The 26,424-nt window shown below is 40.1% G+C and overlaps 1 protein-coding gene across 1 annotated transcript in view; it reads right to left on the bottom strand.

The window, feature by feature from the left end:
• Window positions 1-26,424, bottom strand: part of LOC121675588 (potassium voltage-gated channel subfamily KQT member 1-like) — a gene marked incomplete at its 5' end in the record, with an annotated part of 80,265 nt that overhangs the window by 40,750 nt on the left and 13,091 nt on the right. Inside the window, 4 exons of the mRNA XM_042051156.1 lie at window positions 2,737-2,833; window positions 4,634-4,712; window positions 9,120-9,246; window positions 22,588-22,678. Coding sequence (XP_041907090.1) covers window positions 2,737-2,833; window positions 4,634-4,712; window positions 9,120-9,246; window positions 22,588-22,678 — 394 coding nt within the window. The remainder of the gene's footprint in view (window positions 1-2,736; window positions 2,834-4,633; window positions 4,713-9,119; window positions 9,247-22,587; window positions 22,679-26,424) is intronic.

The following is a 26,424-nucleotide window of genomic DNA, read 5'->3' on the forward strand; positions in this document are numbered from 1 at the left end:
TTGGAAAGCAGGCAGGAAAATATCAGTCTTACGAAATCCTTTCAAAGTGGCAGAAATATCAACAGAACTACTGAGGTTATTTCACCACTGGCACCTCTCAGCTCCAGTACTGCTCATCTAAAGATAGAATTCTTTTCAAGTAAAAGCCAGATGAAAATGCAACTGCCTTGGACTTACTCTAAATGTCACCAATCCATGTTCCATGTATATAGAGAGACTATATTTAATTATTAAGAATAATGGCAGCAATCTCATGCCTACTGGATTTAAGGAGTCAGAAGCTTTTAAAATAACACATGCTTCAAGAGACATGATCATAAAGCAAAGAGCATTCTGCAGGCATCAGGCCTTAAAATGACACATTTATGTGGGTTTTATTACGTAAGAGCTTAAGAATAAAGAGTGCTGCCCAAAACAAGTGGCTCTTTGCAGCAGGGACTTTCAGATACACACACACACGGGGAAACAGCAAGAACAACAAATGCACAAAGATGCATTTGAATCCTGAGAGAGTTGAGTCAGCACATTTTTTAAACTCAGCTAGATCTCCATTTTCAGTTGAAATAAGGACCACACAGTACAAAGTTCAGCACTTGGAAAAAATACAAGAATTCTTCCTGTCCTAAGAGCAGTAGAAGACCTCACAAAGCAAGGTGAGGAAGGAGTAAAACCAACCTAGAGGCTCACAAGCTGCAGCTAGAGTTGCTAACTAAGTTTTTCAGTAAGCTGCAGGACTTCTCCATGGCTTTCCACCACCACATGTGATACTGACTCATGTTTTGTTGTCTTTGGCAAGAAATGCTGGTATATAAGCTCAACCTGCTGAAAATAGAAGAGCATCCCAGCCAAACCAGGCATGAGTGAGCTAATAGAGATATATGTAAATTCCAAAACACATGGAAATCGTTGGTGACAACTTTAGTAAGCACTTCTGGGGCCATGGAGATACAAGTGCTTGCTATTTTCACAGGGCACCAAGATGTGAATTTATTTTCTCACATTGCTTAAGGGTTTAGGGGCCCATTTTTTCTGAAAGAGTATCAAACACAAAAAAAAAATAGATGAGGACTTTGTACTCTGCCAGTGAAGAAAAAGCAGCTGAGGTGTTTTTGTTTTGGTTTTGGTTTCTTATTTTTAAACAAGTATTTCTTTCAGACTCTGGACAGGAATAAAGGTTCCATTTTTCCTTCCGTTTGGTACCGTGTTAGGGTTTCAGCTGCACTTGTCCAATGTCAATACAGAACTGTGTGCTTGGTACTTTTTTCCTTAACGTATTAGTGGGTGATCTGCTTGGATAAGTACTACGGATCTGTGGAGTTTTATTTATCACCATAATCACGTCTTTGGATAAGCAGAACTTCAGGTGTGTTTACTCATAAATTCACTTTTCCAAGGATTTTTGTTTTTCCTTTTAAATCATTGAACTTATGCTTGTGACACATAAGATTCAAGTGTTGTATTTTGGAGATAGTATTTCCTGATTCTTGACTAAAACTCTGAACACCCACAGGAAAAAATGTTCTCAAACAGCTCTGTCTGTAAGGGTACCAAATGTTGAGAAAGTTATTTGGATATCAGCTCTGCCCTAGCAAGATACCCAGGCAAAGCAAGCATAATAAATGAAGACCACACAGACTTGGAGCATTAAAAGTCATCCTGTTGTACAGTATGAAAGGAGGCTTTATCCCACAGCACTTTGGTGTGCATCACTTCTGCACAGCCATCATGACATAAAAGTTCTTACTGTACTGGGGGAAAAAAACCAAAAGGAAGAAAATTAACTTTTGGTATTAAATTAATTGCTTGGATTAAGTGCATCCCACTTTCTGTCCCAGAAAACCAGTTTTCTGAATACAAAATTAAAAGATGTCTGTGTGGAAATCTGTAACTGTTTGTCAATATGTGGAGAACACATCTACACTCACAAGAATGAGTTAACCACCCTTACAAGTGTGATGTGGAGATTGACAGCGGAGTATTAGCCCTCCACAGTGTGGCATGAGATGCAAGATTTGAAGGCTAATGATATAAATTTCTGTTATATTGATAAAGCTAATCATAACAAGATTCCATGAAGACTCAAAAAGAAGCCTTCAGTTAGAAACATTTCAAAGTCTGCAGAAAAACGTTTAAACTCTTCCTGCTTAATGAGCTTTCACACAGAAAAATTGTTTCAAAGTTTTAGCAGACATGAAACTATATATAGCCAGGTTTGCCTCTGTGAGCACACCCTTGAAAAAATAACTTTTCCTACAAAGGATCATAACATAGTCCATATTTTTTATTTAAAGAACAAATTAGAAAACTCTGTATTCAAGGAGAACAAAACAGAATTGTTTAAATAATTGACTTCTTCTAGCAAGGCTTTTCCACCAGTGTTTGGTTTTCCACAGAACAACCACGTTAGGAACACATCTTCTGTGGAGATAGTGGAGAGTATTTGTAGTACGAAAGGCAGCCCACAAAACTGCATTTAATGAATGACATTGAGGGATAACACCAAAGGGTACAACAGTTAATTAAAAACCCAAACACTGGTGTTTATACCCTGTCAGCCACCGCCCTAGCAAAGAATAGTTTCCCATTTTAAAAGGAGAAAGAAACACACGATGGACTTTTAGAGCATTTCTTTCTCTTGCAATGTAACAGTTCATTTAAACCAGGGTATGATCTGAAGCCCACAGAGAGAATTTACTGAAGTCACCAAAATGCAGGGGATGTTTAAAGGCCAGGTACCTGTCGATGGATGAAAACCACTGACCCCAGGAGTCTCCAGGTGCCCCCCTGGCGGTCAACGTGAAGCATCCAAAGGATCTGGAGAAAGCGGATCCCCCTGTAAGGAAAGTGAAGCATTAAAATAAACACAATAAATCAGTAAAAATGCTTGAGGACAATACTGCCTCATCCACCCACAATTGATTATATCCACTAACACTCTGCCATGTTAAAGAACTGTGATAGTACTGCCCTGCCCAGGCTTCAGGCATCTCTATGTTTAGATCACATTTCATTACAGTCAAATTTGTTCAGTAATACTGGCTATGAAAACAATTATTTAATGGAAAACCAAACAAAATCAGGGGAAACTTGTGTATTTTGTATGATTCTGATTCTCAAATGCCTCCTTTCCAAGGAAAACCAATGCTTCAAACTTTGCTAACATAAATATGAGCAAACTTTTTTCTCTATTTGCCCAAAGCAGAATATGAATCAAACATGGCATTACGGAAATCCTTGTTGTGTGAGTTATTGAAATCTATCTGATTTATAGAAAATATATAGAAATATATAGAGTCCTATGTGTTTTTAGGAGAATAACTGAATCAATCATAAGCTCCAAATATTTCAACTAATGAGAAACAGTTATCAGTATGGTTCTTCAGCACAATTTTCTTCTATGGAAACATTTCATTTGCCCTTTTGACAATGAATTTTGTTTGCCTATAGTCATCTTACTGTCTTATCCCTGAAACAAACCAGTGAAGAGCAGGAAAGGATGGATGCTGAATTCATCTACCTGAAAATTTTTCACTGGAAGTATTTTTAGCTCTTTTTAGCAATCCTTAAAATTTTGTTGTGAATGTAGGTTTTGCTTTTTAATTCAGACTTGCCTGACCCTACTGGTTTTTCAGAGGAACAATGATAACACTCCAGGGATGTGGGTTAAGGTTCTGAAGTGTAGGACTTTGGAGCTTAACACTGGGAAAGGCTGCACTGAGCCCAAAACCCACCAGGCTCAAATACAAACACACAGAGGGCCTTTTCATTGAAGTCTTTCCTACACTTCTAGCTAAATTAAAAATCCCCAACCTTTGGAATTTTCATATGCACCTTCCTCTTTTCCTGTATGAGCCAATAATCACATTCCTGCTGCCTGTGTGGAGTCTTTACCCTCAGGAAAGGATGAATGTTCTATGGTAAGAGTTATCTTAAAAACACTGTACATGTAGGTCCCCCCAGTGTTTGTCTACACAGCTGGACAGTTTAGACAGTACTGGCCATTCCCACTTCCCAGTGATTCCACTGCACTGGGAAGCGGAGGCTTGTGACAGAACATGCAGCACATCTTGGAAGTTAGGTTAGGAGTGGGAAGTACACCTACTGCTCATCATTCTTTTCTTCTGTTTACCCACTTTACCTCCCAAAACAAGCCTGCAGTACTTGATGCAAGCTGAACAAACACTGTGGACATCAAATGTTTCTGGTTCATGTACAGTGTGAGTTACTCGTGCCAAACAAATCCACCAAAGCATAATTACTCTTTAAACAAAGTAATTACTCATACTGAAAAAGCACAGAGTTAAGTGCTGTCTGGATTACTTCTTAAATAAACCCACGTTCTGTAATATTCTCTTGTCTCAGAGAGAGAGTTGTTTGATGTTTTAAATAGGACACATTTTGTTTTTTCCACTTGGCTTCAGCATTCCCACCATTTTTCATTTGTTCCTGCACTCCTTTCCCAATCAGTGACCAAGCACAACAGCACCCAGTCCTCCACTGCCCAGTGCTTCAGTAGAGTAACTTTTCCTGCATTAGGAAAATCAGACATGCAGCTAAATTGGGAATTAGGCAATCAGGTATACATCTAATAACCTCTGTGGTAGTGAAGAGCTGCAGCCACAGGAGAACATACCTTATTGCCGAGGTGGCAAACACCTGCCCATTAGATCCTATGCTCAGAACAATAATTGAGGCTACTACCACAATCAGATCTGTTAAAAACAAACAAACAAACAAACAATCAAAAGAAGAAAGAATGTATTGATTTTTTGGTTTTAGATGTCAGCACTGAAAAACACAACAAATACAGACTAAGGAAAGCACTTCAAAAAAAGAAATTGTTAGCTGAAATTTGGTGGGCATGTTAAGTCTGTGTAAGAGTTTCACATCAAAACCTCAGTGGCTACAGTTTCTTACAGGATGAATTCAGTAACAGAAGTTTCAAAGAGACTGACGGATCAGGCAGCTTGCCACAAAAAATGCAAAGGCATTTGTACACCCTAGAAATGAATCCTTATTTTGGCTCAAGGCTTCTCATGTAAGAGGAAATGCAAGGGTTTGCTTCACCCAGTAATGAAATCCACGAAGTCAAGTATCATGCATACAAACATACACTTGGTTTAAAAGTTGTATCAAAGCTGTAAAGCCAAGCTTTCAAAGTTAAGGGAACTGTCAGAACAAAGGCTGTCTAGAAAAAATCAGAACTGCTAGTTTACTTTGTGATACTGTCTTTATTTGTACAAAAAAATAATTGTTTCCAGAGTTCTTTTTTTTTTGTTTCCACAACTCTGCAGTTTACACAGTTCCAGCTTTATACAATGCAAATGACAGATTGAGTTCACAGTGCCAGCATCCCTTATTTTCTCTCATCCCAGTACAGTGACCATGTCCATTTCTTCTAATTATTGAACCTTGCTGTAACATTATTCTGAGAAGATATTTTTTTAATTTCCTCACCAGCATTTCTGTGGTAAACCTCTTTAGAGCATCTAAATGCTTCCCTTTCAGACTCTAACCAAAAAATAAAGGATACTATTATAAATGGGTAGCAAATGGAGACAGAACGAGGAAAACTTTTGGTAAACTCTCCTTTGCCAGTTTGAAACAGGCAGTACTTTATTCTTCAGAGCACTTCCAAACACCAGCCCTGCTGACTTCACTTGTAGCTGTGAGGGCTCAGAACCTCTGCAACCCGACTTCAAAGTCTTCCTTTGGACATCCAGAAAATGAGGCCCATTTGTGAAAACTTTATTTAACTGACTTTCCATGGGATGCCTGGGCAAGAGGCAGGATGGGATCCAACCTGGGCAGCAACAACAGTTTCCTTCAGCTAGGTTAACTTGTTTTTTCCTCTCCTTTAAGCGTTCTCCTGCCTCATTCACAACCATGTAGTTGCTGCAACAAATATTGCAGAAGTTCTACAACCAACAGTATCCTCCACTCTCTGAGTTGAATTAATTTCCAGTATCAGTCTGATTTTTGCTGTAAAAGCTGGATTCCTCCCCAAAGGAAAGCACTCACTCAGTTTAAAGACTGTACTACAATAATTGTGCATGTATGAAAATGAAAATGAATAAAGGGAGGGATGAGGCAACAGAAAGAGCTTCCATTTAGGATTAATCTTAGCTTTTGAATGCCTCACTTTCCAATTTTTTACGCTGTTCCTTTATCATGTGTGAACATATATCTGTAAACATCGGAATTTAGGGTAGATTTTCTTCCCATCACATCATAACACAGATCGTTGCCCCCTAGCAAATGATGCATCATGTCTTTACTAAATTGTCAGACATACACATATCCATCTGATGGCAGGTACTGAAGGTGGAAAAGACTGAGCTCAGAAAATGAGCTTCAACCAGATAGTGAGACATTTTTTCATTTGTACTTTCACTTTTCTGAATGTGTTCTTCATGGTAGAGATATTTCTTTTTTTTTTTTTTCTTTTTCTCCAAATCTGTTCTTCTACCTCTGCTTCTCCTCTGTTCCTAGTTTTCATCCCAGTTTCCAGCACTTAGACTTCCCTCATTAATCCCAGTTTACTGGTCCAAACAGCCCTATTTTACATTCTAGGTCATCAGCATATCCTGCCCTTTCACTGCCACCTTTTAATCCCACATATTTCCAGCCCCTGCTGATTTTCCTTCAAGCTCCTGCTTGCTTGTCAGACTCTTCAAACATTCCTCTCCCAGACCTTTGCATCAGAATCCACCTCCTGTCTTCTTACTGAGCCTGTGTGTCCCAGAACATTCCTTCTGCCTCAGCCTGGGCTTTTCCATGTGCCCTGGGCAGATGCAGGAAGAGCACTATAAAACCAAACCCAGCAGATTTTCCACTTCCAGCCCCAGCACTGCTGCTCAGAGGAAACTGCAATTTGAATTGTGCAGGCTCACTGCAGACTGAATCCCTGAGGAAAAGAAGAGCATCCTCTAGCAGGGTGTTTGAACTCTAAACAAGCTGCCAGTTTTTCAGAGGCTTGTTCATCAGATTGGAATTCAGTTCCAGTGACAAACAAAAAGCTATTTTCTCATTAAATTTCTGCTTCAAAGTGTGAAATTGCTAGTGATTCTCCATAAGAAATCATCAGAGTTGCCTTTTTCAGGAACAGTTTAAACATTTTGCATGAAATGTCTCCACAAGACTCAAACTGTAGCAGGCACTGGCATGGAAAGCTTCAGGAAAAAGGGCCAATATTTGTTTACATGACTTTTTTAACTCTAACAAGCATTAGTGTTTAGACTAGCATTACACTGGTATTTATGGTAGTTTTCAAAAAGTAAAGTGTCAGGAAGTTTGTTAATTTAAAAAAAAATAATAATTCCAAATATCACCTATCACATATCTTACCTGAGTACAGCTTTTTTTTTTCTTTTGAGGAAATTGCTGATGTGTTTCTAATGTTCCCATAAATTGACTTTCTAGTATTCAATTCTCAGCTTTTTTATTAAAAGCAATTAATTCATTTTAAATTTAAAGCAGTAAGAATATTTGTATTTTATTTTTGTATTTTATTGCTGTACTATTTTACAGCATGTAAATGGGTCTCAGCTTAAAGGTGTGTTTTAAGAAAGGTCTCACCATTGTTTCTGCTGCCTTGGTAAATGAGCACCACACACTAAACGTGCTCCTTCTGGAAACTAGGGAATGAAGAAGCATGGAGAAACAAAGGGATTTTTCTAGGGATTCTTGAGCTGGGAATCAATTCAATATTAATGTCTTCTGACAGGTTGTTACTGTCCTTTCTCACATACATGTTATCATCTACAATCTGTCTGCAAAGTAGAGAAATATTAGGCTAACTTTAGAAAATCTACTTAAAAGTAATTTAAAGATTTGATTTAATAGGTAGGGGAGTTGGATCACTTTCCATTTTAGCTAAAATGCTAAAAGACCATTCAAAAAATTATGTGTTCTATCTTAACACTCTCCTTTCCCAGTTATTCAAGTTGCATGTTAACATATGAGTTCATGCAGCATGGAATCCAGTAATATTTTAAAAGTTTATAAATGAAAGTAGTAATTAGGCTTGACTACTAAATCTCTGCCTGGTAATAAGCACCAAAGTAATTTTTATTTACAGCTAGAGAGGGAAGGAAAGGAAAGATAATGGAAGAACTTAAGGAAATTCAAAACTGTTACCCAAGTGGAACTTTGTAAGAATTAATCCGAATTTTATGAACAAAAACCCAGAGAAGAAATATCCCTGCTCTCAAAGAAATTTTAGATTTTTTTTTCTGATTTTAAAATAAAGACTTTTGTATTAATGAAGAAATAAAATGAATGCATTATGTTTTTCATTCTGGTTTAATCCTTTAATTTCTTTTTCTAGTGTCTGTATTTTATTCATGTTGATTCGAAAATGATAGGATGAGTCAGTAGGATTCAATCATTCACAGCAAAGGTATTTCCCAAATCTAGCTTCTTTTTTGAACAGTGCAGACACTGTTCCATCTGCATTTGATATGGAAAATTAAACCTTGATTTTCAGTGTATTATATTCTTAGGGGAATTTCAAAGGTTAAATAAAGTACTGATACCTGTGAGTGCACAACCAGCTGTAGCCATTCTTAGCTTTTCTTAACAAAACCCACTGTGTCTCCCCCAAGGGCTCCAATACAAACATGAATATTTACTGTAGTAGAAGCACAATACCAGCAGAAAGAACCACTTGAAACCACAGTTCAATGAGACTATCATTTTCTCTAACATACCCACCTAAGAAGCACTTCTCAACTGAGAGAGAAATCAAGAACATGATGAGGAGTAAAAATGGTACCTTATAGGCCTCATGGTTAGGTCACAAAACTAGATCAGCTCTAGAGGCAGACGAAGAATTTGTTTGTACCCCAGGAAGGATTTTGTGTTCAAAATCTTAACAATTTTCTTCAATTACCCAAGATTTATTCATTTCTCCACTTTATAATCCTGCCTTTCTAAGGCTGATGTCTCCCTTAGCCATATTTTAAGTGTTCAGTTCTAGCAACCCAAAAGAAGAGAAATCACAAAGCAGATAAATGTTGAGGGGCAGGTGTAGCTCACAACTGCAGTAAGGCCCCTGCAGAAGTTGAAATTTTTATTTACAACAAAGAGGTGGGGTTGCAAAAGAGTTTAAGTCTTACCAATGATGGATATTGGCTTCCTGGCAAACTGGATTCTTCCCTGGAAGCCAACATATTTACTCCTGCAGCCTGCAGACCACAGCCGGACCAGGTACTCAGCACCAAAAAACACCACCAGAACTATTTCCTAACACAGGGAAAAGGAGAAGAGATCAGAGTTGAGTTCTTTTCATTAAGAGTCAGAGTACAGGTTGCATATCTAATTTATTCATAGGACTAATACAGATGAGCTTGTCAAGACAAATGATGCAATAAAAAGGATTTTGTCTAATCTGTTCACTTTTTATATGCATATGCCAGGCAGTAAATAAAAGGGAGAGATAATCAGTACCTGAATGTGATTTGCATGAATAAATGGATGGTTTAAGCTCCATTCCTTCAGTATATCATAGGGAAAAACACAGTATTATTCTTCTTCTGTTTCTTTCCAAAACTTAAAATTTTAAAAAACAAGGACTAGTGGGAGGCTACAAGTATATCACTCCTAAAACTTACAAGCATATGAAGCATTTCTAGATGATGAGAAAGAATTTATGAACATAAAATCAGAAAGTAAGGTCAACTTTTATATAGAATCACAGAACACATCAAGTTGGAAGGGACCCATGGAGATCAGCAGGCGGGATGATCCTCGCAGGGCCATCTGAAACTAAACTGTGTGACTGAAGGTGTCACCCAGGAGCTCTCTCAGGCACTCCCTGGGGAACCCATTCCAGTGACCAAGCACACTCTCAGGGAAGAACCATTTCCTCATGTCCCCTCTGAATGCCCCCTGGTGCAGGTTCATTCCCTTTCCTTGGGTCCCTGGCCACCAGAGAGAGGAGATCAGAGCCTCCTGCTCTGCCTGCCTTGAGGAAGCTGCCACTGCGGTAGGTCACTCCTCAAGCTCCTCTTCTCCAAGGTGGACAAACCCCCACACCTCAGACACTTCCTCCCAAGCCTTGCCCTCCAGGCCTTGCCCCACCTTGGTTGCCCTCCTCTGGACACACTCTCATGTTCTGATGTCATTCTTCTGTTGAGACACCCAAAACTGCCCCCCGAACTCGAGGTGGGGCTGCAGCAGTGCAGAGCAGGGTGGGACAATCCCCTCCTTCCACCCTGTGCACTCCAGGACACAGGTGACCCTTTTTGCTGCCAGGGCACACTGGTGACTCACTTTGAACTTGCCATCAAAACCCCCACACCTCTTTCTGTAGGGCTGCTCTCTAGCCTCTTGTCCCACAATGCGTAGGTATAACCAGAACAGGGGGAGAATAAAGCACTTGCTTCTGTAAATTTTCATACTGTTGGTGATTTCCCAGCTCTCTGGTCTATCCAGACCTCTCTGTGAGGCCTCTGTACCCTCAGGGGAGTTCACAGCTCTCCCCAGTCTAGTACTGCTGTCAAACTAACTCAATGTGTATTCGATTTCTGAGTCTAGATCATTTTAAAAAATACTGGAGAGCACTGTCTGTAAAGTTGAGCCCTGGAGTCCCCCCAGTGACTGAGTGCCAGGCTGATGTAACCCTGTTTACTGCCAACTCTTTGTGCCCATTTCTCACCCAGTGCACCATGGGCTTGTTGAGTGTTTATCCAGAAGGATTCCATGCAGACAGGACCAAAAGCTTTGCTGAAATCCAAAAAACCCCACATTTTCTGACTTTCCTTAGTCAACTATGGATAAATTTGAGTTGTTTAAGCAGGAATTTCCCCCATGAACTTGTGCTGGCTGTAACCAATGACTGTGTTGTCTCTCAAGTGTTTTTCAGTAACTCCCAAAACAACCTTCTCCATAATTTTACCAGGCACTGCAGTGAGACTGACATGTCTGTATCACCAGGGACTTCCCTCTTGTCCTTGAAAACTGGGATAACACTTGCCAGCTTTCAGTTTGCTGGAACCTCTCCAGACTCCCAACACCATTGAAAAATAAATGGAGTGAGGTCCCACAATGACATCTGCCAGGTCTTTCAGTATCCTGGAATGCATCCCACCACGCCCCATGATTTATGCACATCCAGCTGTATCAGCAAGTCTCAAACAAAATCAAGGTGGACTGAAGTTTTATCATCCCCCCAGTCATGGTATCCCAACAGAACTCCAGACTTCGCAGGGCCCATCGTTGTTGAAGGCAGAGGTGAAAAGGACATTAAATGTCTGCTTTGTCCACATGGCTATTTTTGAGGTGACCAATCTCATCAAGCCATGTCCCAATGCTATTTCTGATTCCCCTTTTGCTATGAACATATTTTTAAAAGTCCTTTTTATTGTCCTTCCCAGTGCTGGCCTGCTTGAACTCCAATTGAGCTTTTGCTGCACTAATTTTCTCCTTACCTTGGGGACAGAATCTCCTCTCGTGACACCTGTCCTCCCATATACTCCCCTTTCCTGCCTAAGTTCTACAAGATCCCTGCTCAGCCAAGCTGCTCTTCTGCCCTGCTTTGCTTGACTTCCAACCCTTTGGAATTGCCTGCTCCTGTGCTCTTAGGAGAAGGCTCTGAGAAGGTGGCCAGCATTCAGAGTCCCCAATACCTCCAAAAGCAGATTCCCAAGAGACTTTACAAACCAGCCCCTACTGCTCTCCACACATCCAGGATCAAACTTTTGCTGACAGTTTCTCTTCTATCACCAACTTTTGAAACTCAGCTCCTTCAAGGTCACGGTGACCAAGACACAACCACCACCCACCACTTTGCCTACAAGTCCCTCTCAAACAACAAATCCAGGAGGGTACCTTTCCTACTCAACCACCTACACCAAGAAGTTATCTTCAACATACTCAGAAACTTGCTTTATGACATTCCTGTATGAGTCCTCTGTATGACATTCCCAGTTGATATCTGGGAAGACAAAATCACCCATAAGGATTGGTGACTGTGGTGAGCTGTATATCCAGCATGTAAATAAATGAATTATCGGTATTTTAATATTGCACCCCTTTACAGCTCTGCATTGTGAAGCACTCGTGCATGACCAAGGATATGCGTACTTTGAAATACTTCTCAAGAAAACAGATGAGTAAAGATCACAAGGTGGGCATTCAGTGAGATCTTTGTTCCTCCCTTCCTTGTTTTCCTCTCTGTTGCAGTGTGGTAGCACAACCCAAGCACGGCTTCTAGGCTTTGCTCCAACCCAAACCATATCCAGTAATTCAGAGTCACCAAACACATACTTCATGAGCTACAGCCCTGGAAAATGTTTGCATTTTAACTTCAACGTGCTTGCAATCTGCACCTGGGGAATTCTAAAGCACCCAAAAAGCAAAACATGCTTAAATCACAATTTTCACTGAATGACAATACCAATTGGATTTTAAAACTGACATTCTGAATGGCTTAAGAGAGACCAAAATATTTCAAAGCTGAAATAAAGAAAAAACTCTACACTAATACGCAAAAATTCATGTCAATTTTGATCTTTAACAAAGTTAGGTTAACAATTCTGTATTCACTTCTGCCTCCTTGATTGCCTGGGATGAGAACCAAGAAAATATGCACAGTCTTCCTCTTTTTTTGCATGCTACTTTCAGCCTGACTAAAACCAAGGATTAGTACAAAACTAAGAAATCTTACAGCCATTTTCAAGGCAGAAGCACAAGAAAATACACAGCAAATTAACTCCCCAAGTTTCATTTTTTAGTGTATGTATTATCTAGAACACCCACAACTAATTCTAAGTTTGCATTCTGTTTGCAATCTAAACAGAAATATTAATTCAAGTATAATAGTCAAATCAAAGCCCAAAAACAATCTCCAAACAAAACAATTCTTGCATTTCTGGAATCTTGCAAAATAGTCTCTCACTTATTAAATTGTCTAGATTTTTAGCAGGTTCCTGTTAGTAGCATTTTGTTTTTCTCCTTAGGAATCGCTTATTTCCACCAAGGGAAGCAGACCACTGTTTATGGCAGTGGAAGAATCATTTTCATGGACCTGCATATTACAAACACTGGGTCACTTAGGTGAAAAGTTGTGTAGAAAGGAGACAAGTAGAGAAGTGCCAAGGAAGCAAAAACTTCTTAGATTTTCCTTGATTATCCTCTGAGGGCACTTTTAAAAGCTGAAATTAAAACTACATCTGGCCTGAGGATATCTTATTCTCAGAAGCCCTCTTGGTTATGTCCAGAAAACCCTGATGAAGTCAATAAGGTTGCGCAGTCCATGGAAAGGAAAAATAAATTGTTGACATGAAGGAGGAAAAGCAGGAACTTCCATCTTCAACAAATTTGACATTAATTACTAATCACAGTTCATTTTGTCCTGGACAGGTGTCCACATTACCAAAAACCACAGCCATTAACACATTTGTTGGCAGCCTCAAAAAGGCCAAAGACCAAAAAAGCATGGAAACTGGACGAACAGCACAGCACTGCAGGTGGTCCCTCAAAAAACCAAGGAAGACTATGACATTTACACTCTTGTTGTGTGTACTCCTAATGCAAGATAGGAGACATCCATTTCCAGAGCTGCCAAGGCTGTTCAAGCTTCACCTCACTAAATTCACCTTCAAAAAACAGCCCTAACCTCCCTCCTTTTCCTCTTCTACACATAAACACTTTTCAGAGCCTTAAATTTATTGCCTCTCATTTACCTTCTGGTGAAGGGAAAAAACAACAACCCAGCAATTTTCTGGAAAGTCAGGAAAAAGTACTAATGCTCACTGAAATGGTAACAAATGATGGTGAGAACTTGTGGACAAAATATGAACCAGAACAAAATCAGCAAAAACAATCTGCAAACTAAATTCACATCCATCTGTGTGTCACTTTGAGATCTTTCTCCATCTTTCTGCAATTTTCCAGAACTCTTGCTTTCAAAATGGGATTACACTTACAAGGAACCCACAGACCCTTTTGATTTAGGCTCCCAGCAGTATTTTTCCACTTCTCCTGGAAGTGGTCAAGGAAGAAACGCATGATGAAGGATTCTGAGCAGATCCTGGAAACCTGGAAAGCAGTTTTGCATCAACAGAAAGCCAGGGATGAACTCTTCTAATGAAACTGAAATCAAAAATAACGAGTGGGAACAAACCATTACTTCATAAAAATAAGAGCCATTATCAGACTTGATTCTTCACACTCACATTGTCACAGTCTCTTCCTGTTTTGATCATGGCAACTCAAATTGCCACAGGAATACCAACAAAAGAATTTAATTACAGATTTTAAACTGAGTATGTGCTATCTAACGCCTCTGCTAAAGTCAGTAGCAGCATTCCATTATTCTGTGTTTCTCCCTCTTGTCTGGGAAAAAGACCCAAAGCACACCTATAATAGTCCTTGCCCTTAAATTAATTTCATCTTTGAAGTATTTTTAGTTTTCTGAAGTCTAGCCACTGCATAAGTCTTCCCTCCTCACCTCAAATTAATAATAAAATAATACATAGTCATGTTCATGCTGCTATTAGTATAATTTCATTTTATTAATTTAATGAAAAAAATGCAAAAATAAGCTTAAAGGGAAATATGTATACAAATAGCTTCCACCCGTATCTAATTCAATCAGTCAAATAAAAAACCCTTGTGGAAAAGCCATCAGCTTTCTGTCCAAGAATGTCACTGACGACCAAATAAAAAAATGCGCACACTAACACAGAAACCCAACACTTTTACACAGGTATGTGTGTGTGTGTGTGTGTGTGTGTGTAAATTAAATATATAACCTGGAATTTATAATCTATCCCACTTTGGTTATGGATAACTGCACTGGAGAAGCAGGAGAGGGAAGTTCGCTGGAGTGATTAAAGTGCACACATGAAAAAGAAGGGTATTTTCTCAGCTGCAGCTGTGTTTTAGGTGGAGAGCACACACAAGGCTCTCTTCACTTTTTTTATTGGAATATTTAGGTGCTGGGGTAAAAGGAGGAAGTGGGATGGCTAAATGAATAGTGTGTGCTCACGGAGATTCAATCAAGGAATGGCAGCTCCAGACAATGAAGCCTCAGAAAGAGGCATAAAGGTTTAATAGTCCAAATGTTTGCACACGTGTACTTATGCCCCAGATTTAATCTGATAACCTGTCTTCAAGGTTTTCCAGTCCTTACAGTTGAAAATGTCCATTTAGTGACCTGTTTAGTTTAATAGCTACTCAAATGCTACGAAAACCTACTGATACTGAAAATATTTATTTTCTACCATCATGCTGGCTCTTACAGAGATGACAGACATCCTATGTGAAAATAGAATACCCAACACAGAGAAGAAAAATGCCAAATGCTGCTAAGTGTCCTATAGTACCATTAGCTTAGTCACACTTACAACTTTTAGGTGAAACCAATGCACTCAAACTTTAGAAGCCAGTTGTTTGGATACAAATGGATTTAACATTTCCTAAAAAAATTAAAAATAAAACATTTCCATGCACACCTGATAAATATGATGAATTTGCTGACTTCCTACCAGGAGCATGCCTGTCTTTCATTTTATTGCTATTTGCTGTTTCCTGCATGGAATGAAGCTGTACACTCATGAGGGAAGCACATGGTGCTCCCTCTGTAACAGCCACATTCAAGTGAGCTGGGTGACTCACAGAGGAAGAGTTATTTTTTAATCCTATTTAAGCAGGTAACAACTTTTCTCCAAAGAAAATCAACTACAGCCCCAACTATTTTTGAGCAGGACTCTTTTTCTCAATTGCTTAATTCTGAAAAAATACCACTAAGGCAAATACAATCAAATAGAGAATGAAGGAGATTCAGTAGGTTAGTGCCTGGAATTCTTAACTTCCCTATAGATCCACAGAAGCCTTCCAGCTCCCCCCAGCATGTCCCTGAAGGGACCACCTCTGGTAGGAGGGGAAGGGTTTAGCTTTGCTCCTGGGGTGGAATCTATCCAACATGAATATGCACTTCAGAATTTTAAATAATTATTTCTATGTTTCTTAACCTTTTGATTTGAGAGGGTATCAATATTTTGAGGAGAGGAACTGAAAAAAATCTGCATGTCTCTCTCCACCTTCCCCTCACTGCCAAGAGACTTTCTCAAGTCTCTTGGCCACATTCTGAAACCCCTTTGCACAGAGAACTCCACAGAGCCCCAGTGAGTCAAAGCTGACTAAGGGAATTACGAGTTGGCCCTTCGTTAATTAGTCTCAGCCTTACTTACTGCACACAGATTTCTATTTCAGACATCTGCAAAGCACACAGAAATCATTCATTATGTTCTGTGGTGCATCAGGCACAAGGTAATTTAACCCACAAGAATAATTGAATTATAATTCACATTGAGAAGCTTGAGAGTTGCATTTGATTCCAGATAAACAATGGCAACTCAGCAAGATCACTCAGCAGACAACTTGAGCTTATGGAATGTGTTGAAAGACTCATGGACTCAATTTTTTTCCTAATATATTTAATGTATGAAACAATATTCCATCTCTATTTTAATAGTGCTTTGTATTGTAATAATATAATATTCCTGATCTATTTTTTCATCTTCCCACAGACCAACAAGAAGCTCAGAAAGAAACAGGGATTCTCCTCCTTGCTTTCTCTCTCAGAAGTTTACAAGAGTAAAAGAATACAGCAAATGCTTATGAGCCATAAGGTTCTTTTTACTCATGTGTATTCTGCACTTGTGGAGTCTGGGTCTCCCATGGTATAGAGGAATTGATGTATTTTCTCCTGAGGCAGTTTGCCTGTCAGTGTCTTTATGGGACTGGACACCTCACAAACACCTGCAGTCACCCAGGAAATACACACTGCCCAAATATCACGAAATGCCACGAATTATTATGGGATACCCTGTAAGAAATCCATTATCAGCTGTAAGAAATGATGTGATGAGGCCACCAGGAAGACTGCCTGTGAATTTCATGTATTGCACTACCAAAGTGCAATCACTTTATCAAACAGAGCTGGGGAAGGCCCGAAGTGTTCATGCTATATGGCAAAGACCAGATTTAGAATTACAAACTGGCACAAAGGCAGGAAATAGATAAAAATTCCTCCTTTTCAACTTTCTAACCCTGACTGCTTTGACAGCATGGAGAAAATGCCCTCAAGCATATTAGAATACACTCACTTCACCATAAATCACAGAGACCACTCAATTAAGCTTTTTGCAACCTTGTTTCTCCTCTGCTACAGTTTGGAGGTGACCCAGAACTTGATGACCTGACTACACAGCTTAGATGGGAGATGGGGCAAAAGTAGAGACAAACAAAAAGCAACAAGAGAGCTCCTCCACTGCAGACGTGTGGTCTCCTTTCAAAACCCTCACTTTGAAAATGGTGTTATTCCAAAGAGAAAAGCCACACTGATGTCCAGTTCAGAACCAGAGCAGTTAAATAGTGACATGCCTTAGCTGGCTTAAGTAAGCCAATTATCACTTGGCACTCTGAAGTTTGAGTACTTTGGACAGCCTTGCCTATATTTAGAGCAGGAGGATGTGCGTGTTCATGGCATGTGATGCAGAAAAAATCATATAAACCCCAAACTGAGCAGTGACTTTGGGAAAGCCACATAACAACAAGGACCCATCTGCAGCCAAAAACATCTTCCACAAGATCCTACTCTTAAGCCCTGTCTCCTAAATACAGCCACAATGTGAGTCTCTGGCCTGAAAAACTTAAGCAGCAGCTGGTGTGGGAACTTCTAACTTCACATCTCAGCCTCTTCTCCAACAGAATTTGCAAACATGGAAGTGTTAATCCATGCTAAACGTAGTCACTACATGGGAATTTGCAGCAACCAAGAGGGCAGTAAGGGCTAACAATAGAGGCAACAAGTGAGGACTCTGAAAATAGAGTCTTTGAGGGAATTGTGTACCCTCTGGTGCAACAGTGCTGTGAACTACAGGTGTTCACGTGTTTGGGAGAGATGGTGGTGCTTCTTCCACCAAAGAAACCCCTCGGAGGAAAGCAGATGCATAAAGCCTGTCTCCAAAAGGAAGAGGTACCACAGGGCCTGAACTCATCCAGAAAAACCACTGGAATCTGGGATCCAGCCCTGCTGAAACAGGAAAGGTGATGGAAGCTGGAACACTAGCACTATCCTTGCTTGTGGCTCTGCTTGTAGGATATCACGTGCCCTTCAAAGTCTTAACCAGCAAGCCTGAGAAAACTGCAGGAGAATGTGAGCAGAACATGGTGACCCCTGGTGAAAGCCAAAGAAGAGACTCAGAAGCACTTCAGCTATTTTAATATAGAATAGTTTTTTTAAAAAGTCTCCTATTTTTTTTTTTTTCATTGAAAACAGACTGTCAGAGACACAACACTGAAATAACCAAGCATTGGGTCCAATCCAGAGGATCAATTTTGTCCTTTTGCCATTTAGCCAAACACAGTTTTGCCATTACCATTTAGCCAGAAAATGCTGTGCTGATCCACATTTGGATTATGTGCTCTGAATTGGAAAGCATGTTGAGATAAGCAGTATCTACAATCCCTCCTTCATTCCAGTGCAATGGCCACATTACCTCCTTCATGGCACACAATTAAAACTAAATTAACAAAGTTGAATCAATAGGATTTATAGCAAAACCAATCTATTTTCTCCAAGTCAAGAATACACTTGGCATTCTTAAATTTAAAAAGTAATTAACATCAAGATACTAAATCAGAGAAAACTTTTCCCTTACTCCTGTAACACTGTCATTATACAAATTGATTAATTACTCTGCTGTTACTCACAGTGTGTAAAAACATCATGTATATGATGAAAATAATATTTTGTTCTTGCTTTTAGACTGGCACAATTAGTGAAAGTCATCCCACAAGCTAAGAAGCTCTCTTGTTGCAAGGTCTTTTTCAATTAAATAAGAATAAAAATCAGTCTTTTACAAACTACCATGGTGACCTCTCCTGGTAGAAAAATATATGACCTCTAACCATGAAAACGGATAAATCCTCAAAGGAGGAAGTACACCTGGCCCACTTTATAGCTTATTTTTTCATGCCATATCCTGAAAGATCCAGATGCCATTTACAAACCAAAACTGACACACAAACTTGTAGATCATCAAGAAAACATTACAGCGTCTTGCTGTAGAGGGAAAAGCCTAATTAAAAGGCTTTGGCAACTTTTAAAAATACTTTTTCAACAGAATCATCATAGAAACAGATAAAATTATAACTGTATTATTAGAGAACTAAAACTTGATACAAAATGGGAGGATAAAATGTTACCTAAAGCTGGGGCAACTGGGGATGAAACTCAGGTGTAACTCAGGATCGTCCTGAGTGTTGCAAACACTTTATTCACAACTGTGCCTTGTTCCACTGTGCATGTTTCCCCACACACTGTACAAGAACTTCTCATGCACCAGATCCTCAGTACTGCTGGACAGACCAGTGAGAAATCTTCCACTGGTACAGCTACAGATACCAAACAAGGCTGGGGAAGCTACAGATTCATTTTCATACCACACTACAGGCACAATCTGAACGAAAATCAACAGTACATGCATTTAAGCTTTGTGCATTGTTAAATAACATGTACTTTGTCATTCTGATCCATTTTTAACACTGTTGGAACCTCCAGGCTTCTCTCTGTAAGTATGAAAGATTCAGGAAGAGCTACGTTCTTCATTACCCATTCTGTTGGTGTTTACCAATACGCGTCATTGTGCCAATGCCACTGTCACTCCCCTCAGCTGCTGGCTTGCTAAATAGTCAGAGGAGGGAAAGAAATCCAATCAGGGATTAACAGAGCTCATACAATCTGTATATATGAAAAAATTTAATTAGAGTATGTCAGACAGAGCTAGGAAAAACTCTTCTAAGAGTGACAGTGAATACACAAAATACTTCGTGGTATGAGAACAAAAACCTCCTTCAAATGCCAATGTTTCAAGTTCAAGACAAGCAATTTCACCAGTCCCACTATCACGGAAGTAAACTGATTTTACCACAGTGATGATGAGATGGAGATTTGCATGTCATCTTCCCTTTGTAAGTGCAAAGAACAGAAGCTTCCTTTGAGCCCAAGCAAGAGCATCGAAGAAAACATTTATGGCCGACGGGAGGCACAGCATCAGCCTGTACCAGGAGCTATGGCTATGCAATGTTTTCAGTCATCTCAAAGACAACAGTTTGGCCTTCATACTGAAACACAGGGCTAAAAGTCATGTTCCTTTCCTCCAGAATTCACTTGAATTGTCAGAGACTTGAGAACATACGCTATGGGAATGGGGGGAGGAAAGTAAACATTTGGGGCTTTTTTACTCTAAGTTCTAGCAACTGCTTCTTCAGTCCCCTTTTTCCATTCAAGCTAAAAACACTCTGATATTCTCTCCCTGGTATATTCACAGAGCTTGTCTGAATTGGTTCCACAGCTGACAAGAAATTAGCACAGATCATCCAGATGTTTTAAGAACATTAACATAATTACCTCTTTGAAACACAAGACTCTGGTGTCTCAGGACACCATATATAGCTACATCTGTTACCAATGCCTCATCTCTACTCCAGTGACCCATATTATCCAAAATTGTATTTGGCACACCATCTCACCCTCCCTAAGAAAATACAAAAACATTTCAATGTCTTCAAGTACGAAATGCTATCCCTCTTGTCAGGCAACTTTCAACAGGACATTTTTGAAACTGATCCTTCCCAAGTGCTAATCTACCTCAATATAATGAAAAGTTGTTTTTTCACAAGTGGGAAAATACCATGAGCATCACACGCCAGCATTTATTTGCTGCTGAGGGCTATGCAATTACAGGGTCCTTCACTCAGGAGGCAAACAAACCAATTTCATTTGGAACTTGATCCAGTAGATGCCTTGGCCCAGTTTTGTTTCTCACTACACTGGCAGTGTCCTCTGTTCCCACTTTCAAGAGTTCAGGAAGAATGCACAGGCACAGGTTTCCATATTTTTGAGGGAGAAAACTCTGGTTCCATGAACAGTCAGCTGTGGTATGAAGTAGATCAGAGTCATGATCCTCCCAGGAGTAAAGAGAACAGCGATCTCCACACTTCTGTGGGGTGAACGCTTTCCTGGCTCAAATGGGACACCCAGTTGGAAATTCCTTCAGGTGATGGTGGGAAGAAGTGCTCCAAGCAGGAGTCCAACCATTTAGCTCCTGGTAACAAGAAGTCTCCCAACTCTATGAAAAAGAACTGATTTAATTAGCTCTAAAACCAGTCTTTTGTAATTGAAAGGAATTTATTTCAGACCAGACCAAGTTTTAAGACAAATGCATTCTAGGCAAGTGACTCTACAGTAGCCAGGAGAACAGCTACGCTCTGTGCTGGCCATTTCTAGGAAGGAAACTAAGGAAAAAGCAGGAGGAAAAACTCCAGAGAGGCATCCTCCAGGGTAAGGCTGTGACACAAGGAGACCAAGAAATTGTTCCATTGAGTGTGGATGACTCATTTGTTAGATGATAACAACACCTAAAAATAGCTGGCAGTGCTATGTGAGCACTCTGAGAGCCACATATCCATCTCCATCTCACTACTCTTTGTCCAACAATGTGTCTGTGCATGCACTTTCCATCTGCACAGAAACAATCAGCTGAGCCAGGATCACTGCTCCCAGTGACAGCTCACCACGTCTCAGGGAACAGGAGAGGACCACACATGATTGGCAGAACACTGCACTTTGTTTGACACTGAGTGTGGCTTAAAGGCCAAGCAACATTTGTTACAGGATTAACTTTAATCAAGGTCTCGGAATAACTCTGGGATCTAATGATGGCTCAGTCAACTGCACACAAAAGCTGCACATGCTAATGTAGCCTAAGCCATAGGAAAACAAAGAAGTAACTGATTTTTATTTTCAAACCAGATGGAAAAACAAATCCTATCACATTAAAGGCCACCACTTAGGAAAAGGAAACTACAATAAGAATACTGAAATCATCACACACTGAGATCAGAGGATTTGAGTGGCTAAAATACAAATATTGCAAGGAACCGTTTGAAGGTTATTTAGGCTAGTTTTATCAAGGATGTTTAATCTCCATTTTTCACTCTCCAAAGGTGAATAGAGGCAGGTGGGAACAGAGGAGGGACATTGTCTAGCATCTTCATGAAAGTTATTTGTACTTTTGATTCCCCACAAGCAAGCACCAACTTCAAACCCAAATCACTGGTGACAGCAGTGTGATAGGAGCTCTTCCCTCCTGTTCTGTATGGCAGCAAACCAGGCAGACAGAAATCACCCACCTCTGAAAAGCAACGTTCTTGGCCAACTTTTTACCATAAGACATAGAAAACAGACATTTTAAAAAGTCATTCGTATAGAATATCCTGTTCCATGCGGCCTAAGACTGATGAACACCAGTTGTCCACTGTAAGAGATGCACTTTGGGAAAAGCAAGTTTATAAAAACTGATAATCTAAAAAGTGGCCTCATAGTTCAAGGATCTAGAAAATAATCATCCCCATTAAACTGTGACCTTTCTTTAATGAAAGCAGCCACTCTTTAAATGTCCTGGTAGCATGCTTTGCATGAGGTTTTTTAACACTTACCTCCCTCGGTCACCAAAAGCAATTTAGGTTTAGTCAAACTTATCAGTCCTTCCCAAAAAAAAGTTCACTCACCATCCAGAAAAGGGTTCCAATGGCAAACTCAGAATAATGCTCTATAGTAGACAGCACACTGAATAATAAACAAATCAGCACCAGGAGAAATCTGTAAAAAGAAAACAGTGTTTAGTGACTTGTCAAGTTGAACTGTAAATCTAGATCTAGTTTTTTCTCTCTCTCATTCACATAACTTTTTTCATCGCAAATACTTTGTGTTTAATCAGTTAATTCTTCCAAGTCAAATGAGTACCATCATTTTGCTTTCATTCAGCTTTCAGACCATGGAATAAAAATGACAGGAATGCTGAACGCAGTAAAATCAATAGGAAAATCTCACATAATCAAGTGTATTTCTCAGGGAAGCTTGTCATTGTGAATGTTTCATGTTTCACTGACTGCTGCACAACTTAACGAAGACACAAACTACACTCAATGGGTTTTGGTAGCTTTTACATGAAAATTATCAGTGGAAATGCTTATCAAGAAGGGGAAAAACTCATGTACAACCTAGAGACCAGTGACAAGATGAACTCCTTTGGAGTTTATCCACAGTCTCACCCCAGTGGGCACTTTTATCAGTGTTCCAGAAGAACAGATGAAAGGCACCTCATCAAGTCCACACCTGACACAAGCCCAGGAGTTTGGTCACGAAGCTTGAGGGCAGAGCCCCTGGTTAGTGGTTGCTGGACAAGCTACAGAACAGATGTACAGGAATCTCATAAAACTCGACAGGAACAAACCTTAAGTCCTACACAAAGTGTGGGGAAGAAGACTAAAACATGTCCCCTTGACCTCCCTTTCCCAGGCTCAGCTCCTGTCCCTAACTCCCAGCTCCTGTCCCTCCCTCCCTCACACATGCCCAAGCAGCAAAGAGGGATGGGGAATGTGGGGTTGCAATCAGACTACAACACTTTGCACCTCCTCCTTCCTCCTCCTCCTCCTCACACTCTGCTCCATAGTGAGCCTTTTCACAAGCTGCAGTCCTTCAGGATAAACCTTCCCCAGGGGCTGCGGGGAATTTCTGCTCTGGAACCTGGAGCTCCTCCCCCTTCCTCCTGCTCCTCTCACATTGGTACTCAGAGGTTCTTTCTCACTCCTGCTTTTCCCTCTCTTCTCACAGCCCATGCTGTGCTTTTGGGCTTATCCCAGGAACTTTTCCACTTAAGGCTGGGGGCTCAGCAGTACATGTGTGCACACAGATATAAAGGAGCACACAACACAGAATCCCAGAATTATTCAGGTTGGAAAAGGTCTCAAAGATCATCGAGTCAAAACATCAACCCAACACTTCCAAGTCCACCATGAAACCCTAAGTGCCACATCTACACATTTTTCAAATACTTCCAAGGATGGTGATTCTACCACTTCCCTGGGCAGCCTGTTGCATTTATTTACTCAAAAACGCACTTCATATCTATATATATATCTAGAGAGAGAGACAGACAGACAGACAAACACAGGTACAGGTTTGGCACTTGGAAAGAACTGCTTGGATGTGGAATACCCCAAAAACATGTTTGTCTCAGATGGAAGGTAGGCTGAGCCAATATTCTTTATGCAGAACATTCAAACTACAACTCGAACCAGGGAAAATGGGAGAATGCTGCTATCTATGGGGCCCTTCAGCTTTCATTTTTCTCTTTTTAGAGTGCCTCAGAGTTTTAGACTGCCTTGGGATCCCCAGAAACATTGAACAGGGGATAATAAACACTGAAATTCTCTGGCATGTTTGGTGTGGTCATTCATACACCATTAAGTATGTGCTAACACAGGCAAGGAGAGACAGTTGTTTCTCAGCTGCCACATAGACAACGGCTGACATCTTCAAGCCTAAAACTGGATTTGAAGATGTAAAGAAAGAAAAAAAATCCTGCTTTCTGTCAGCTGGCTCTGACACTATTTAACCACAAGTGGAGATTTGAGAAGATCAGGGCCACCACTAATAAACAGATTTCTTAAGCAGTAGTTAGAGGTCTACACGTGCAACTGTCTCTGAATCAAGTTTGCATTTCTTCAATGTTGACCTATCCTGATCCACAATAAAAGGCAAAAGGGATCCAGATAATACATCTTAGTCAAGGGTAAAAGCACCTTTAGCTTGGGACAGATCTTAGCCACACTCTCATGATTTATGAGTTCCACAACCCTTTACTCAATTCTGCTACTCCTTTTGCTTCAACACACACGAATTGCCAAATTCACCAGTTTTACTCCCATCCCCAAATGTTTACCTCTGAAAACAGTGCTATGTTATAGGGGATACAGAGACCTGTCCAAGGCATAATAAAACTGATCTATTGCTTCAATGAGCTGCTGTACTGCCCAAAGATAAACCAGCAGAGGGGACAGAACCCTGCATTCCTGGAGAGTGATGCTCCAAAAGGGAAATCAGAGCAAAGCCTCAAGGAGAGATACTGAAACACAAGCCAGCCTTTAGCAAATGGAAAAGAACAAATCGATAAGGGGTTCAGAGCATAAGGGTATTGCCAGTGTCCAACACTAGAAGGGTCTAGGCTTGGGAAACTGCAGAACTTCTGCCTTTTCTTAACACAACAGCACTGCTTTCCATGTAAAGAAAATGCAGGTGTAAAAGTAAGGTCAGCAGGGTCATAAGAACCTCTTTTTCTTATCCATTTAATATGAGATCAGTACTGAGTACCCCCCTCTGTTGGATGCTGTGCTCCACCAGGGAGTTTTTTTTATCCAGACACCTTTTACTTCCAATTAGCAATCCCAGTGATGAGTATATGGAGAAAAGACACAAAAACCCCAGCATACCAAACAACTCCAGCAGAGATGTAGCAAGCACTTCTCCAAACTAGTCAGTCTGTTGGTTCTCATCTTTTTCTGTGACACTGTTGTTCTACTCCTGCCATTGTTACACAATTTAATCCTAGGCAAAATGCATGTACAAAGAGATGGTCACTTCTTCTGAGTACAGACTCCTAGGTGCTTCCAGATCCCTGCCATTTCAATTATCTCCTTTCAAAATACCTTTGTCTTCTTTTACTGCACTCACTAGTAATACATAAAAATCCAGGGGAAATTCACATTCTAAATATTTTCTACCAAGACCCTGAGGATGACAGTGCACTTTACACCTTTTCCACTCTAAGAGAAGCAAAGAGAAAAAACAATATTCTTACATACCCTGTAGATATTATCACTACATCTTCAACCCCATCTCCTTTTAGGCTTCAGAAAAAGCAACTAAAAGAAAGAGGTTTACCAAAAAATCAAGAAAAAAATCATCCACAGTGCCAAGCTATAGGTGCATAAGGATGTAAAAGAGAGGACAATTGGTGCCTGTTTCTTACTAAGGCACCCCAAACTGCCAACACAGCCTGCAGGTCTTGTAACTTCAAGCTAATTGTTGCTTCTCTCCTGGTTTTATGTATCGAGACTCAGATCTCTCTTTTTCCATTTCCAAATCACACATTAAAACCACTCAAAGGACCCTTTACATGCTCTTAATTTATGGCACTATATCCTCTGGCCAGTGAGTGTCACTCCTTCCCAATGAATAGCAAGGGCAGCTCACATGAGCTGAGTACAGATTCAGTTGCAGTGGGGACAAAGCCCAAGACAAGCACAGATTAATGAGTGAGGGCATCAAGAACAGCAACAACCACAAAAGAACAAAACAAAACAAAAAAAGCACACAAAAAACCCCAATCAACCAACCAAAAAAGACCCCAAACATTAAAAGAACCCCCCAAAACAAAAAGAAAGCAAGCTCATTCACCTAGTCAACCAGTAAGCCATGAACTGATAACGAAGATGTGTTCCCAATAATTTCTCATCACAGCAAAGAGGCACAGAAACAATAGATGTAGAAAAGAGGGCTGCAAT

Source organism: Corvus kubaryi, unplaced genomic scaffold (assembly GCF_017639235.1).
Source record: "Corvus kubaryi isolate FWS band 111438036 unplaced genomic scaffold, C.kubaryi_AGA036_p1.0 74, whole genome shotgun sequence".
Classification (NCBI taxonomy): domain Eukaryota; kingdom Metazoa; phylum Chordata; class Aves; order Passeriformes; family Corvidae; genus Corvus; species Corvus kubaryi.